The sequence below is a fragment of the Lathamus discolor genome, chromosome W (assembly GCF_037157495.1).
Source record: "Lathamus discolor isolate bLatDis1 chromosome W, bLatDis1.hap1, whole genome shotgun sequence".
NCBI lineage: Eukaryota > Metazoa > Chordata > Aves > Psittaciformes > Psittacidae > Lathamus > Lathamus discolor.
In genome coordinates, this window is record NC_088908.1 from 35824273 (window position 1) to 35838669 (window position 14397).

The window sequence follows — 14397 nt, forward strand, 5'->3', positions numbered from 1 at the left end:
TCTAAAACAACTAATGACTTTTGGTAGACCCTGATGCCTTTTCTAAAAGAAGGAGGACATGTGTGTAAGACTTGGTGGAAAGATCAGACTTGGTGTAAGTCAAATGGAGTAGAAGCTGAGAACTCTCTAAATCATTAGTGATTTTTTTGTTTTGTTTTTTTTCATGTTCATCTGTTTTTGCTGACTGTGACTCTGAAAAGTGTTTCATCTAGCTATGTGTTTTTTAAAAGGCTTCATACTAAAGGGCAGTTACCTGAAAAAGGAATACTTGGTTGCTTGAAGAGAAAGCAACTTACAACTTGAAGCCTTTAAGGTTAATTTGTTACTTTGTAGTAAATGGACTGACAGGGCTAGTTATTTTTGATTACTGAAATTTGTTGGCTTATTGATTGTTTGTGGGGTCATAGAATCATAGAATCATAGAATAGTTAGGGTTGGAAAGGACCTCAAGATCATCTAGTTCCAACCCCCCTGCCATGGACAGGGACACCTCACACTAAACCATCCCACCCAAGGCTTCATCCAACCTGGCCTTGAACACCGCCAGGGATGGAGCACTCACAACCTCCCTGGGCAACCCATTCCAGTGCCTCACCACCCTAACAGGAAAGAATTTCCTCCTTATATCCAATCTAAACTTCCCCTGCTTGAGTTTTAACCTGTTACCCCTTGTCCTGTCACTACAGTCCCTGATGAAGAGTCCCTCCCCAGCATCCCTATAGGCCCCTTTCAGGTACTGGAAGGCTGCTATGAGGTCCCCACGCAGCCTTCTCTTCTCCAGGCTGAACAGCCCCAACTTCCTCAGCCTGTCTTCATACGGGAGGGGCTCCAGTCCCCTGATCATCCTCGTGGCCCTCCTCTGGACTTGTTCCAGCAGTTCCATGTCCTTTTTATGTTGAGGACACCAGAACTGCACACAGTACTCCAGGTGAGGTCTCACAAGAGCAGAGTAGAGGGGCAGGATCACCTCCTTGGACCTGCTGGTCACACTCCTTTTGATGCAGCCCAGGATACGGTTGGCTTTCTGGGCTGCGAGCGCCCAATGCCGGCTCATGTTCATTTTCTCATCGACCAGCCCCCCCCAAGTCCTCTGCAGGTCTGCTCTGAATCTTAAAAAATCTTAAAAATCACCCCTGAGAGCAAGATGGAAGTTCTTGGTTTAAATGGAACTTGGTAATTCTGCTGAAGTGCTTACATTTCTAATGTTCAACTATTCCATAAGATAAAATTCTTGATACTTCCTTACAAAGTACCCTTGCAGTCCTCTGAGTTCTTTTGCTAAATGTGGTGCAACTTCTTCTGTCAGTGGGGGTTAAGAGCTGTGAAATAGCATTACTGCTAACCCCAATAATAGTAATAACCCTGACTTTCTCCAGTATGCTTGGATCTTTTGTTATCCATGTGATATTTGAAACTTCAGGGGAAAAGATAAGACATTTTCCAGATTTGCTGACAAAAGCTTATACGTGTGTTTGACAAAAGAGTTAGTATCTGAGGTTTTAAGGAAAAAATTGCTGACTTTTATGGTACTGTTTTCACAAGTTTGTGATCTTGGAAAGGTAAAAGTACTTTCTAAACTGTGTGATACTTGTGAAAATGCTTTCTGCTAACTGTTGTCTGTTACAAGTTTTCATACAGAGTAATGTGTGTAATTCAAGGTTATTTTTGTTCTGTTTTCACTTGTGTCAAAGTGGTTACATTCTTGATATTTAAAGAAGCAACTTTATGAATGTTGAGGTCTAGTACACATTAGCCATGGTGGTAGGGTAAATTTAAAAAGTAGTGTTAATTTCTGCAAGTGTTTTGTCTTTAGTCTTCATTAGGATCTTCGACTGCATCTTCATTCCAGAATGTGGGGTCCTATGGTCCTTTTGGGAGAATGCCTGCTTACAGTCAGTTTAGTCCAAGCCCGCTGGTGGGGCAGCAGTTTGGTGCTGTTGGAGTTGGTATGTTGCTTTTTATTATTTGGTGTTTTCCTATAAGTCAAGTTGTGTGTGTGTGTGCATAGACAGTAATCAGTGTTACAATTTCATCTGTCTTGCCCTAAAGGCAGATCAAAAGTCTTCAATCTGTGTCAGTCCCACAACTTAGCTCAAAAGTAGAGTGTCTTTCATAGAAACTTACATTCCTGTAACTGTTGTGGCGTCAGCATTACTCCTGGTACTGAAAACATTAGCCAGGTGAAAGGAAGGCTGTAGAACTGGCCATAACTTGATATCACTTAATAAGATGTGACAGTCATATTTCCATTTAAAATGTTAAATGGAAATATATACCAATACTTTTTGTTTATTACTCTGTAAGATGCTATCATGACTATGCTATGTTAATACTTGTGACATAAAAGTTAGCAGTGTTTTTTTTTGTGGGTGGTTTTTTTTTTTTGTCTGGTTGGGGTTTTTTGGTGGGTCTTTTTTTTTTGTGTGTGTGGTGGGATGTTTTTGTTTGTTGTTTGTTTTTTTTTTTTTTTTATAAAAAGTATCAAAATATTAGTCTTACCAACTTTCTATTAATACATATATCACGTTATTCTTAAGTTGTATGGGAAGGGCAGATTTTATGTGTATTCTAGAATAACTGCCTAATATGACTTCACTAATCATTTAGTGCTTATTAAAAGAAAAAGCAAACAAACCCTCAGAAAAAAAAGTCTAAACCAAGTTTTACAACTATATTATTTCTTTCAAAGCAGGAGATTCTTTAACATCTTTTGGAACAGGTTCTTCAACCAGCACTAGCATGTCCGAAAGCACTGCAGTTGGTTCTGCATTTACAACAGATGCAAGATCACTAAAACCACAAATGTCTCAAGGTAAATCTTTTTTAATAACTCTTTGATCATTTTTGACCAATTGTGTTCCTGTGACTTAGGTGGTTGCCAGAAATGCTAACTAAATAGTTGAAGCCTGTTATGAAACACTTGATATTGAAACCAGAAAGCACTGAGAGGCTTTGCACTTCCTCTTTAAAAGTGTTTTCCTATCTTGGTGTGCTATATAGGTAACTTAGCAACACATTTGGTTTTGTCCTTAATGCATCTATATTGAAGAGTAGGACTTAGTTCCATTGAATACCGTTAGCAAAGAAGTGCATATGTAAATGCAATATCTAGTTTTATTGCTGACATGACAAAAGTCAAGATACTTCATGCTGACTGAATTGTGAAGTTCTTCAGCCTACAGTTTTAAAATCTTTATTAATGTATATTTATATAAATATTAACAACAGACCTGATTGTCTGTAGAGAAAGTGACATGGCGGTTAAGTCAGCTTAATAGTAATAGAATGTATGGGTAGTTTGTGTAATACTGGAAAAAGAAAGTAGAAACAAAAAGGAAGTTCTTTATGCTTTTTGAGTGGCAAAGATAAAAGAAACTAAATGTTGAGCACCTTCACCCTCACTTTTCATGCAGATGTTTTGCTTGCTCCTCAAAATCCAAAAGACATTATTACCTGCTCTTCCACTCTTCATTGCTGCTTGTAAAACTGTGTGCTAAGTTATATTCCTAATGCTATTTTAAAGTTTATGCAGTTGTGTTAAAAAGCAAAGCACTTACAGCAAATAGGGTTTTTCCTGACTTGAGATTTGTTATGCCTGTTAGGACTACTTTCTAGGGTTAGTTGAGGGGATTGCTAAAAATAGGTTCTACTTTGTTGCATTAATTGAAGGGAGGGGGAAGGAAGTATGCTGAGCATTTGTTTTGCTGTTGAAGAGAGTAGCTTGGGTTTCTGTAGGTGAAATTAAAACCTGTATGATCCTTGTACTTAATGTATGACACATGCTCCAGATGAACATACGTTCTGCTACCGTATCTCCTGTGGGGCACCAATAAGTTTTTACCTCTGTGTTTTTTGCTTTTAAAAATATTTGTCATCTTCATAGATTGTAAGTGTGTGGTCTGTTTGTTGGGTGTGGTGGATTTTTGTTTGGTTGATTTCGTTGTGGTTGTTTGATTTAGGGGTGGGGTTTTTTTAGGTTTTTTTTTTTTTCTTTTAGACTAGGGGGAGGGGAATTGCTAAATGTCCTTCATTCTGGATTAGTGGATCTGAGGGTACAGAGGTACAGAAATATTTATTTCTTCCTTGGGCACAGCTGTCTTGACTGGTAAGGCAGATAAACCTGTCAGTCTAGATTAGTTGAGACCAGTAACTCAAATTTGTAGATGAGAAAATAACTCTTTGAGTTTTGGTTTTGTTTTGTCTTTGTCCCAGGTCGTTCAAGCCCTCAGATAGATCATTTGAGAAGGAGCCCCACCATGGAACAAGCAGTACAAACAGCTTCAGCCCACTTGCATACTCCAGCGCCAGTTGGGAGGAGGAGTCCTGTACCAGCCAGGCCTTTGATGTCTGCTAGCCAAAAATCATTAGAGAATCAGGAGCACAGACGAGGTAGCTTTGAATAATTTGGCTTATTTTTTAACATACACATATGAAGTGCTCTTTTTGAGGGTAACATGTAGGAATTTTCTTGCTGTCCATTACTGGATGACTGGCAGGCAGAGACCTGAATTATATATTTTTCTTTTTGAAGTCAAGCATATATTCTAATTTTTTTTTTTTATTTATTTTTTTTCTTGTATTAAACTTGTGGTTTTACTTTTTATAGGTTTGGATTTTTTTTTTAAATCTGAACTACATAACTATATACAAAAGTATGATCAAAAATACCTAATTGGATAAACAAATAATATTTTTATTTCCAACTTTAGCTGAGGCACACAAGGTTTCAGTATCAGAAAGTGAACTCAGAAATGAAAACAAATGACAAATTGATAAATCTTGTTTTGAGAAATAGCAATCGTTGTTTCCAGACTTCATTAAGTTTTGTAAAAGTCTGCTAACATACATCACTGTGTAGTTTGCCAAGTGTTAGGACTTTGTTTCTAACAGCTAGAGAACTTGCAGTTCAGATTACAGTAGTAAAGAATTCATGTATTTAGAATTATTTCACATAATTGTTTCTAGCAGGTAACAGTAATTTTGCATTGAGTCAGAATCATACAAGCACAAAAAGTCAACATTAAAGAGAAAAATCTCTTCTGATTGCTCCATATTAAGCAATTTGAATAAAAATGCAAAACCAAGCAGTATTCATGGATTCATAAACACAAAAGCCACTAACATTTTAACTCTTCAAAAGCTTTATGTTTTCTAGAAAGTCTTTTAGTACCCAACTTTAGTATCATTATTCTTTGCATGTTACTGCCATAATTACTGTAAGTGAATTTGCAAATTACAAGGTGCTTCAACAGGACTTTTAACAACAGAAGTGCAGGAAGAGGATGCATGAAGTCCCAGCCTGTTACCCCAGGAATTTAAAAAGCAAACCAAAAAATCAACCACCCCCACCACCCTCAAAGAAAAACCAATCCACAAACAGAAACTAAACAGAATTTCCCTCTTTTCAGTTCCAGGTGGACTTGCAGCACGGAGAGGCCGTGGAGGTCACAGAGGGGGTCGAGGAAGATTTGGTATTAGGAGGGATGGTCTAATGAAGTTTGAAAAGGACTTTGACTTTGAAAGTGCAAATGCACAATTCAACAAGGAGGAAATTGATAGAGAATTTCATAATAAACTTAAACTAAAAGGTAAACCAATTTTTGCTTTATATTTGACCATGGAAAAACTGTGTCTTGCTGTTTTAATCCTGTCTTGAAGAACAACTTGTAAAAGGCATATCCTATTGAGTTGTCTTTGCAGTTCTTAACAACAACAAAGGAAACTGGGATCATCTGTTTAATTAAATATTTGCATCAATACTTGAGTTTTGAGGGAATTTTAACTAGCAAATATACATCATGTTCTAACAAGTCTGTTGGTTAAAAATTAATATTACTTGAGCAGAAGTCCCAACAGTGTTTACTTTTGAGTTCTGTAAAAGATGCAATAAAAGAAAACTTGTGTTTATGTTTTCAATTATTAATAGACCAAAAGCAGTCACAAAAACATGAGTTTGGGATCAAAAGTTTGCTGGAGGATGCACAAGAGTTTCAATGTAAGGAAGTTTCTACCATTTATTTTGCTTTTACCCTTTTCCAAGGAGAAACAGGCATAGTTTGAGAAACTTACTTGCCAGCATGTTTGTCTTTATTTTTCCTAGCAAGCTTCTATTTTAATTACTTCATTCTCTTGTGATCAGCCACCTGTTTGCTACACTGCTGCTACTATTTTTGGACAAAATTCTTATAGGTTAAAATAGGGAGTTCCCTGTTTCAGTAAATGACTTCTAAAAAGCAGTAAACAAAAGGTAGGAGGAATAAATGGTCAGATTTCAGTATAGAGAAAAAACACCAGTGGAGTCCCTAGGATTTGTTCTCTGGTGCTTGCTTCTTTCTGGATCATTTTTAAAAGAGTTGACAGTTTCATGTTGATACTATATATTTTTGATTATTTTTTTTTTCTTATTCTTCAGAATAAGAGGAAAGGGAAAGCAAACCATAAAGAGCTATAGAAATATTTTATGAGGCAGAGTAGTAATTGTGTGTGCGTGTTGTGGAAAGGTTAAGATGGCTATCTGAATTTTATGCATAGCATTATGTGATATAAATTTGTAAGCATTTAGGAATGAGACTTTAAGATTGCAATAGCTAGTTCTGCTGAACTACCAGCTTCCTTTTCAGTGCCAGTCAAAACAGTAAGCTGAACTTCAGGCATTATTAGGAAACAAATATATCATAAAGTCAGTTTATGGCATAGCTTGAATGCTGGCCATGTCTCAAAGGAGGTAATGACAAAGGCAGAAGACAAAAGAGAGGGGCAACAGGAATGAGCAAAAACATTAATGGCTTTTATGAGGAATGAGTGAGGCTTTTAAATCTGGAAAGGCGGTAGCTGGAATGATAGAAAATAGATGGCTATCAAATCCGTTCTACCACAGGGTATTTTTCTTGTTGGTGGTGGTTTTGGGGGAGGTGTGTGTGTTCTGTTGCTGGTTTTTGTTTGGGGGGGTTTGTGTTTTCTGGGTGGTTGTTGGTGGTTGTTGGTGGTTGTTGGTGGTTGTTGGTTGTTGTTTTAATTAAACCCGCATCGAATATAGAGGGTATCAAACCTCCAGAGAGCAGCAGCAAAACATCCTAATTTGTGTCAAATTATTTGACTTTCCCATTAAATTTTGGAGGGGAGGTTGTAGTTTTGAGCATTCAGTATAGTTTCTGTCTGTCTGGGAATAAGTTAATAGTGCTGTTTTGTTTAGTATGATGGTCTGGAAAGCTTCTGTTTACTTTTATTTTCCAGAAGAAAAACTTGAGAAACCAGAGAAGCCTGTAAATGGAGAAGACAAAGGTGACTCAGGTGTTAATAACCAAAGTAGTGAAGGGAATGCAGATGAGGAAGATCCACTTGGCCCCAACTGCTACTATGACAAAACCAAATCCTTCTTTGATAACATCTCCTGTGATGACAATAGGTATGGCCTATTAATAGGTATGGGGAAGCTTGTTAGTCTACCTAATACATGTTTATGTCACAAGGTAGTGTCAGCATTACTTGTTACAATCGGCTCTGATTTGAAAGCGAGTAAAACCTATTTCCAAATGCAGTGGGCAAAAAATGAAATGGGAATACCAAGCACAAAATTTCTTTGTGGGCAAGTGCAGCGTAATAATAGGGAAATATTTTAAAATATAGGAAAAAATATTTTAAAAAAAGGAAAATATTTGTCGTGGTTTAAGCCCAGCCACACAGCTTGCTCTCTCACTCCCCCCCTTCCTCCTCCTCGCTCCCAGAGGGATGGGGAGGAGAATCGAAAGAATGTAACTCCCATGGGTTGAGATAAGAATAGTCCAGTAGCTATGGTATAACACAAACCACTGCTGCCACCACCAATAATAATAATGATAAGGGAAATAACAAGGGAAGAGAATACAACCACTCACCACCCGCTGACCGATACCCAGCCTGACCGAGCAGTGATCTAGCCCTTCTGGGTAATTGCCCCCAGTTTTACATCCTGGGCATGATGTGCTGTGGTATGGAATACCTCTTTGGCTAGTTTGTGTCAGGTGTCTTGTCTCCCCTCCTCCCTGGCAGAGCATGAGACTCAAAAAGTCCTTGGTCACAGTAAACATTACTGAGCAACAGCTGAAAATATCAGTGTTATCAGCCTTGTTCCCAGGCTGAAAGTCAAAAACACAGCACTGCAGCAGCCACTAAGAAGGAGAAAAATGACTGCTACTGTTGAACCCAGGACATGTTGTTTTAGAGCCATGCTTCTGGAACTTAGTGTCCATACTCTAGAATCTCCTTTACAGATTTGCTGAAGTAGGTGTTGTGTTTTGTTTTATTTTGCTACTAAATTACCGCTTTAGTTAAATCAGTTATGTTTCTGCTTTGGTAATGGTTTCTGAGTAGATCACACAACTGTCTTGGCCAGTTGTGGTGTTTGAATGGGAAGATAGCATTTTAGGAAAATTAAAGCTTATTAAAAAATTAAAATTAAAGCTGTTGTCTTTCTTATTATTAGACAAGATGATATAGATTGTTGACCTGGTGTGAATTATGGGGTGGGGTGTGTTGTGCTGACATTTAGATAAAATAACATCTGTAACTCCAAACTCTTATTTTCTGTTTCTTCTTTTAAATTGCAGACAGATTTTTAAAATTTAATTATATGATGTTGCATGCAGAGGATACAGATTGTGTCCTATATGGGAAACTTACAGCATGATTAATATATAAATAGTGGTACTGTAACAGCCCTTTTCATTGAATGAAATTAATTGTGGCAGATACCTAGATTCTTGCAGAAGGGATAATGAAGATTTACAGTGGGATTGATGTATCATTTTTTATGTCATGGGCTTTCTGGTGATTCCAAGCCAGGCAGTCCTCCTTCTGAAGTATGTTTTAAAATGATCCTTGTTCCTTTTGTGTGGCAGAGAACGGCAACCCACCTGGGTTGAGGAAAGAAGGCTAAATGCAGAGACCTTTGGGATACCACTACGTCCCAGTCGTGGCCGTGGAGGGTACAGAGGCAGAGGGGGGATTGGATTCCGAGGTGGAAGAGGACGAGGAGGTGGAAGAGGTGGCTTTACTGCCCCTCGAGGATTCCGTGGTGGATTCAGAGGAGGTCGTGGAGGCAGGGAGTTTGCTGACTTTGAATATAGGGTAAAATATATTTAACGTTACTATGACCTAATCCACTGTTCTTGGAAACTAGTAGTAAAAAAAAAAAAAAAAAAAAAAAAACCCCAAACAAAAAAAAAACTAACTCCTGCTCTTAAATTTTATATTGAACTAGAATTTCTTGAATAGTATCTTGCAAGTAAATTTTCCAATTTACATTGGAAACAATGTAAGTTTTCCTCTATACAAAAGCTCATGGATCATACATACGATCTCAGTCAGCAGAGCTCAGTTGCTTGGAAAGCCAAAATCATTTAACAATTTCAGTGCAAGCCATTTTTCTTGGCATCAAGTGCTTATATTCAACTGGAACATTGGCTTGTGAAGCAACAGCAGTAATACTGGCACCCTGTACAGAATTGTTAGCAAGTGTAATTAACCATATTGGTGCAGGGAAATGTAGGCTTTTACAACTCTGGGGCAGAAGAAATTTCTCTGGTAGTTTACTGCATGAGCAGTTAATTTATGTCTGAAGATTTAAATACTTTTAACAAAAACAAAAAAGGGGGAGCCTTTTTTTCATGGCTGAAGATTTCTGACTCTCCCTCAGTTATTCCTTTGTTAGTTTGCAATAATTAGTCCTGTGATTCAAAGACATTTTTGGTAGCTGAGCATGAATTGAAATGAAGGGTGGAAGATCAAAGATCTGAATTTCTGCATGAAAGGGTTTCACAGCCTTCCAGACAAGTGGGAGGTGGTGTAAAGACCAAGGATTTGTGCCACGTGGTCTAGTCCAAGTCACGAGCTGCTTCAGCATATGCCAGGCGAGGGAGCATTGACCAGGCACTAACCTGGTTGCACAGGGAAGTCTCCTTTTCCATTGCAGAAGATGGGAAGGAGCCATCACAGTTGCATCTTGGCCTAATGCTGTTGTCCAGATTAATTTGTGATTTCCCCCCCAAACTTAAAATTAACCTTCTGCTGTTGTTCCCTCTAGAAAGACAACAAAGTTGCTGCATAATCTACACAAAAGCTGAAACTGGGTGAACGTCTAGATCTTCTTGATCCAGAGAATTAGCTTCAATCTCCACAAAGAATGAAGTTAACTTGCTGTATACTTGTCACCAGCACTGGGATTTAACTATTTAATTTCAAAGGGATATAATGCAGTTACTTTTGAAAAATTGCCATCTTTGAAAACAGTGAGCATTAAATATATTTGAGACAAAAGGATGAGTAATTTCTTATGTATAGTTAATTATAAAGCAGTACTTTGATGGGGTTTATTTTTTCATCCTTAAAAGGATTTTTCTTATTACTAAACTGTACCTGAAGCAATTATCAAGTTGTAAGGACAATTGTATGCAGAAGGCCGTTGATACTGTGAGTGTTTTGACCCACTGAAGGTTGTTTTTTGGTTGGTTTCTTTTTTTTTTGGAAATCCTGTAATATCCCTTTTGAGATAGTTGTACTTTTATCAACTAGGGGGCTGAACAGTAGAAAACTTGCTTTGTCAGTCAAATATGTACACAAAGTATATACTGTTTCTTGGGGAAAGGAACATTTTTATATAGTTGTAAAATTCTGTTATATCCCATTGCCATCACAACCTTTGTATAACTGCATAAAAAACAACTAATTTTTAAAGAATAAACATTAAGTTGGCAAACCTGTGTTATTGCAAAAGTTGATATGCTGAAGAACACTGAATCCGTTGGTTGGTTTTTGTGGGTGGGTTTTTTTTGTTTGTTTTGTGGCTGCTTTTTTTTTTTTTTGCTTGGTTTCTTAGCAGCTTTTCAGGCTTCAATGTTTGATTTTTATGTTTGGACTCTAAGAAAGATGTGAAAACCTTCTGTCACATGAAGGGAAGAGTGTATCCAATTTCTCATGTAAAGATTTGATTTTGTAGTTTCTGGCATATTGCAGGATTTGACCAAATTAAAGGAAATATTTTGAAATAAGGAGAACAGAAATTTTCATATGTCAGATTTGCAGGTTAATTTTACTCGGTGATAAATATTAACTTTTTTAATGATGGACCAGGCACATGAGTTTGTGATTCTCCTGGAGTGGCTGGGACTGAAGTATGTCTCCATTTGTCAACAGTGAGCCGTTAACTTTGTTGTAATACCTATAGACATAAGCAATTTAAAGAATTCTTAGTGTTTGAAGTTGTTTGCATTCTGCTAGGCCATAGCTTGGAGACATTATGACTCTAAGATTATAATTCTAAGACTCTGAAGTCACAGCTGATGTAAGATGGACTCTGCCAATTATGAATGACTAGTTATGATGTTTTGATGTGCTGGAATAGAAACCTGGTCATTTGTGTCTGTCTGTGTGTATGAAGGCTACAGGAATAAAGGGATACAAAGATTAAAACTAATTTGCTGATTTATTTTTTTTTTCCAAAATGCTCAGTGGTGATAAAATGTGCAAAACTGCACTGTTGGAAAATTGGAATATTTAAAAATGGTGATTTTAAAGATTCTACAAGGAAGTATTTTGTAATTGGCTTCCTTAATAAGGTAAAGTACAAGTTAGATAATAGTGTTTAGTAATGTTTTTTGCACGTTAACAGCACTGGCTTTTGTGATCCACAGATCATGAATGGGAGCAGCTGTGGGGGGTGCTGAACGGCAGAGCCAGTGCAGCAATAATTATATACTGTAGGACATGGCCCGGACTTATTTAAACACCATGTGTTGTAAATACAGGCTCTCGGCCCTGGGAAGGGGGGAGGAGAATCTGACCCTTCCCGCGGGGTTGTCTGCAGCCGCGGCACCGAGGCTGTGTTTCTTTTGTTCTTTTGGTTTTATTTTATGTCGAATAAAGTGTTCGCTGAAGCCCCGGCTCGGGTGGTTCCCAGCCGGGGACCGGACCGTCGGTTCCCGTCAGCCCTTGCGCGGGGCGGTGGTGGCTAAGACATGTCGATGGCATTCGTGCCGGAGCGTCTGCGCGGGAAGGTGGAGGTGAACCAGCAGACGTTGCAGTGGGTGAGCGCTGGCCGTGGGGTGGCGGCGGTGGTGGCAGCACGGCCTTTCCCCGTTTGGCTGAGGTAGAGCTGGCCCTGGCTGTGGGGCGATAGCGGGTCGCGGCGGGCCGTGACAGCGCGTTCCTGTGCCCTAGCTGCTGGAGGAGAACGACCAACTGATCCGGTGCATCGTGGAGTACCATAGCAACAGGCGGGCCACCGAATGCGTGCAGTGAGCCGAGACCCCGCGGGCGCCGAACAGGCGCTGATCCCCCCACCCCCGGGCTCCTGCCTCCTTCGGGCCAGCCTGAGCCCCGAGAGCTTCCTGGGCCCCACATTCCTGATGAATTCCCGCTCTCTAGAGCTTTCCTGCGTTAAAAAGAAAGTGCGGTTGTGCTGCTTAAAAGGCTTCCCAAAAATTACTTTCACGAATCTGTAAAGCGAAAATACCACTGCATAGACTGAATCTGATGCCCGCGCCTTTCTGCTAAGGTTTTTGTTCTGTGTTAGCATGAAAACCCACGCTGTTGATCAAGCTTCTCCCTGCCCCCGGTGTGTTTGTAAAACGGTGATATTTGCAGAGAGCGAGCGTCGTCAACTCGTGTCTCTGCGGCAGCTCGGCTCTTGCTGAACTTGTAAGGGACCTGCACGACAGGCAGTTTGGCAGCAGTCCCCGAGCCTGCGTTCGTGCCGGCTGCACCCTTAGGCCAGCCCAGCAGTGGAGCTGTGTCATCTACCCCTGGGCTGCTCCCTGAAGCTCTACATCTTTTCAGTATTGACCAGAGAAAGAGCTTAATGTGGGTGTTTGCTGTCGGTTTGTAGCACATACCTGGTTACAGAGTGCAGTTCAGTGCAGCATTCTGTGCTTTAGAACAAGAACTGGATAGAGAGGCATTTGCCCTGATTTATTATTGTTATTTTCATAGTTTGCTATTTCTTTCCCTAACAGCAAATATTGATCAGATTACAAAAGTGACTATTGAAGTGTGGGTAGTTTGCTAGAAAAGAATACATTATTTCATTTCCTATGTACTCTGTTTCTTCCTCTCATAAGTACCAGCATATCCTGCACAGAAACCTCATTTATTTAGCTACAATTGTTGATGCAGCACCACCCAGCAGAAGACCATACACTGACTGCACATACCTGGACACGAGCAGCAATGCTTTAACCATCTCTAGAACTACTTAAAGTCTTGCTTTGTGAGCTAAGAAGGTGTGGTTTTAACAGACAGGTAAAAAGTCACCTATGCATTTATGTTGAAAATGTGAATGTAGCTTTTCATGCAATATTAGACTAGCTTTTCTTCTTGCTGTAAGCAGAGCTTAAGGGTGATCATTATCAGTCCCCTTTTTTCCCCCTCTGAAAAACTCCCATGTAGTGTAATTCTGAACATAACCTGGTGGTCAGGACAGTGCTACCAAAGGTGCATTTGGAGGCCCTGTGCAGTCTCATGAAGCAGAGACTTTCATGACTAAGACTGTACAATAATAGGGAAGTGTTTAGCTGGGTAACTTTTACCTCCAACACAGCAAAGTCAGTCAATTGTTGCCATAGATGGAAGCAGAAGACTGTTTTGTACCTTGTATCATAGGAACTTAATAAATTAAAGATGCTCTTTGTAAATTATAATATATTCTGGATTCATGTAACACATTAAAAAAGGAGCCAGCTCAGTGTTTTTGTGAAGCAGAAACGTTAACGTCTCTAGGGTGAGACTGTTGTATAATGTGGCAATCGGGCACAAGGGAGAAACGGAGCTTTTATTCCAGTGAGAAAAGGCTGTGTGTTTGCCCTACTTGTGTCACGACTTTTCCTTTTTGCTTGAAATGCTCTGTACTGCAGACTCTGTAAACAAGTAAGCTCTTGCAGTAGACTCATACACTTCCTGGGTGTTTGTCAGCAATTACAGTCTGCTGTACACTTGGGTACTCTGACCCAGAAACAGCACAGCCTGCACACCTCAGATACTGTATTTCAGTGGCATGATTGATAAAGCCTTATTAGGAGTTAGGGGAAGTTTATAATTTGCTCACTACTATCAGTTATTTACATTGTGATTCCTAAAAAACTCAAGTAAGTTGGTATAGGGGGGTTGGAACTAGATGATCTTGAGGTCCTTTCCAACCCTAACTATTCTATGATTCTATGATTCTATGCTAATGTTCATCAGCACTGCATGTTCAAAGACACTGCTAAGGCATTTTCTGTATCAATTATGTTCTTCAGTGCATTCTACTTGGAAAAGTAGCCTTAAAGATACTTTACATTGTACAGTGCATAAAGTTCAGCTTTATACAATGAGTCAGTAAGTACGCAGCTGACAATTTTCAAACTGTTAAATAATCCCATGTTAATG

General features: G+C 39.2%; 1 protein-coding gene across 5 annotated transcripts in view; it reads left to right on the forward strand.

The window, feature by feature from the left end:
* The window catches only part of LOC136004257 (protein LSM14 homolog A-like), a 37753-nt gene extending 26304 nt beyond the window's left edge, over positions 1-11449 (forward strand). Inside the window, exons 3-9 of one of the 5 annotated variants that reach the window (XM_065660602.1) lie at positions 1814-1946; positions 2690-2812; positions 4213-4389; positions 5409-5588; positions 7234-7405; positions 8877-9105; positions 10061-11449. In XM_065660602.1, the coding sequence (XP_065516674.1) occupies positions 1814-1946; positions 2690-2812; positions 4213-4389; positions 5409-5588; positions 7234-7405; positions 8877-9105; positions 10061-10084 (1038 nt within the window). In that variant the 3' untranslated portion in view covers positions 10085-11449. The remainder of the gene's footprint in view (positions 1-1813; positions 1947-2689; positions 2813-4212; positions 4390-5408; positions 5589-7233; positions 7406-8876; positions 9106-10060) is intronic. The other 4 variants (XM_065660603.1, XM_065660604.1, XM_065660605.1 and 1 more) reach the window with 4 other exon arrangements.
* The last annotated feature ends 2948 nt before the right edge of the window (positions 11450-14397 follow it).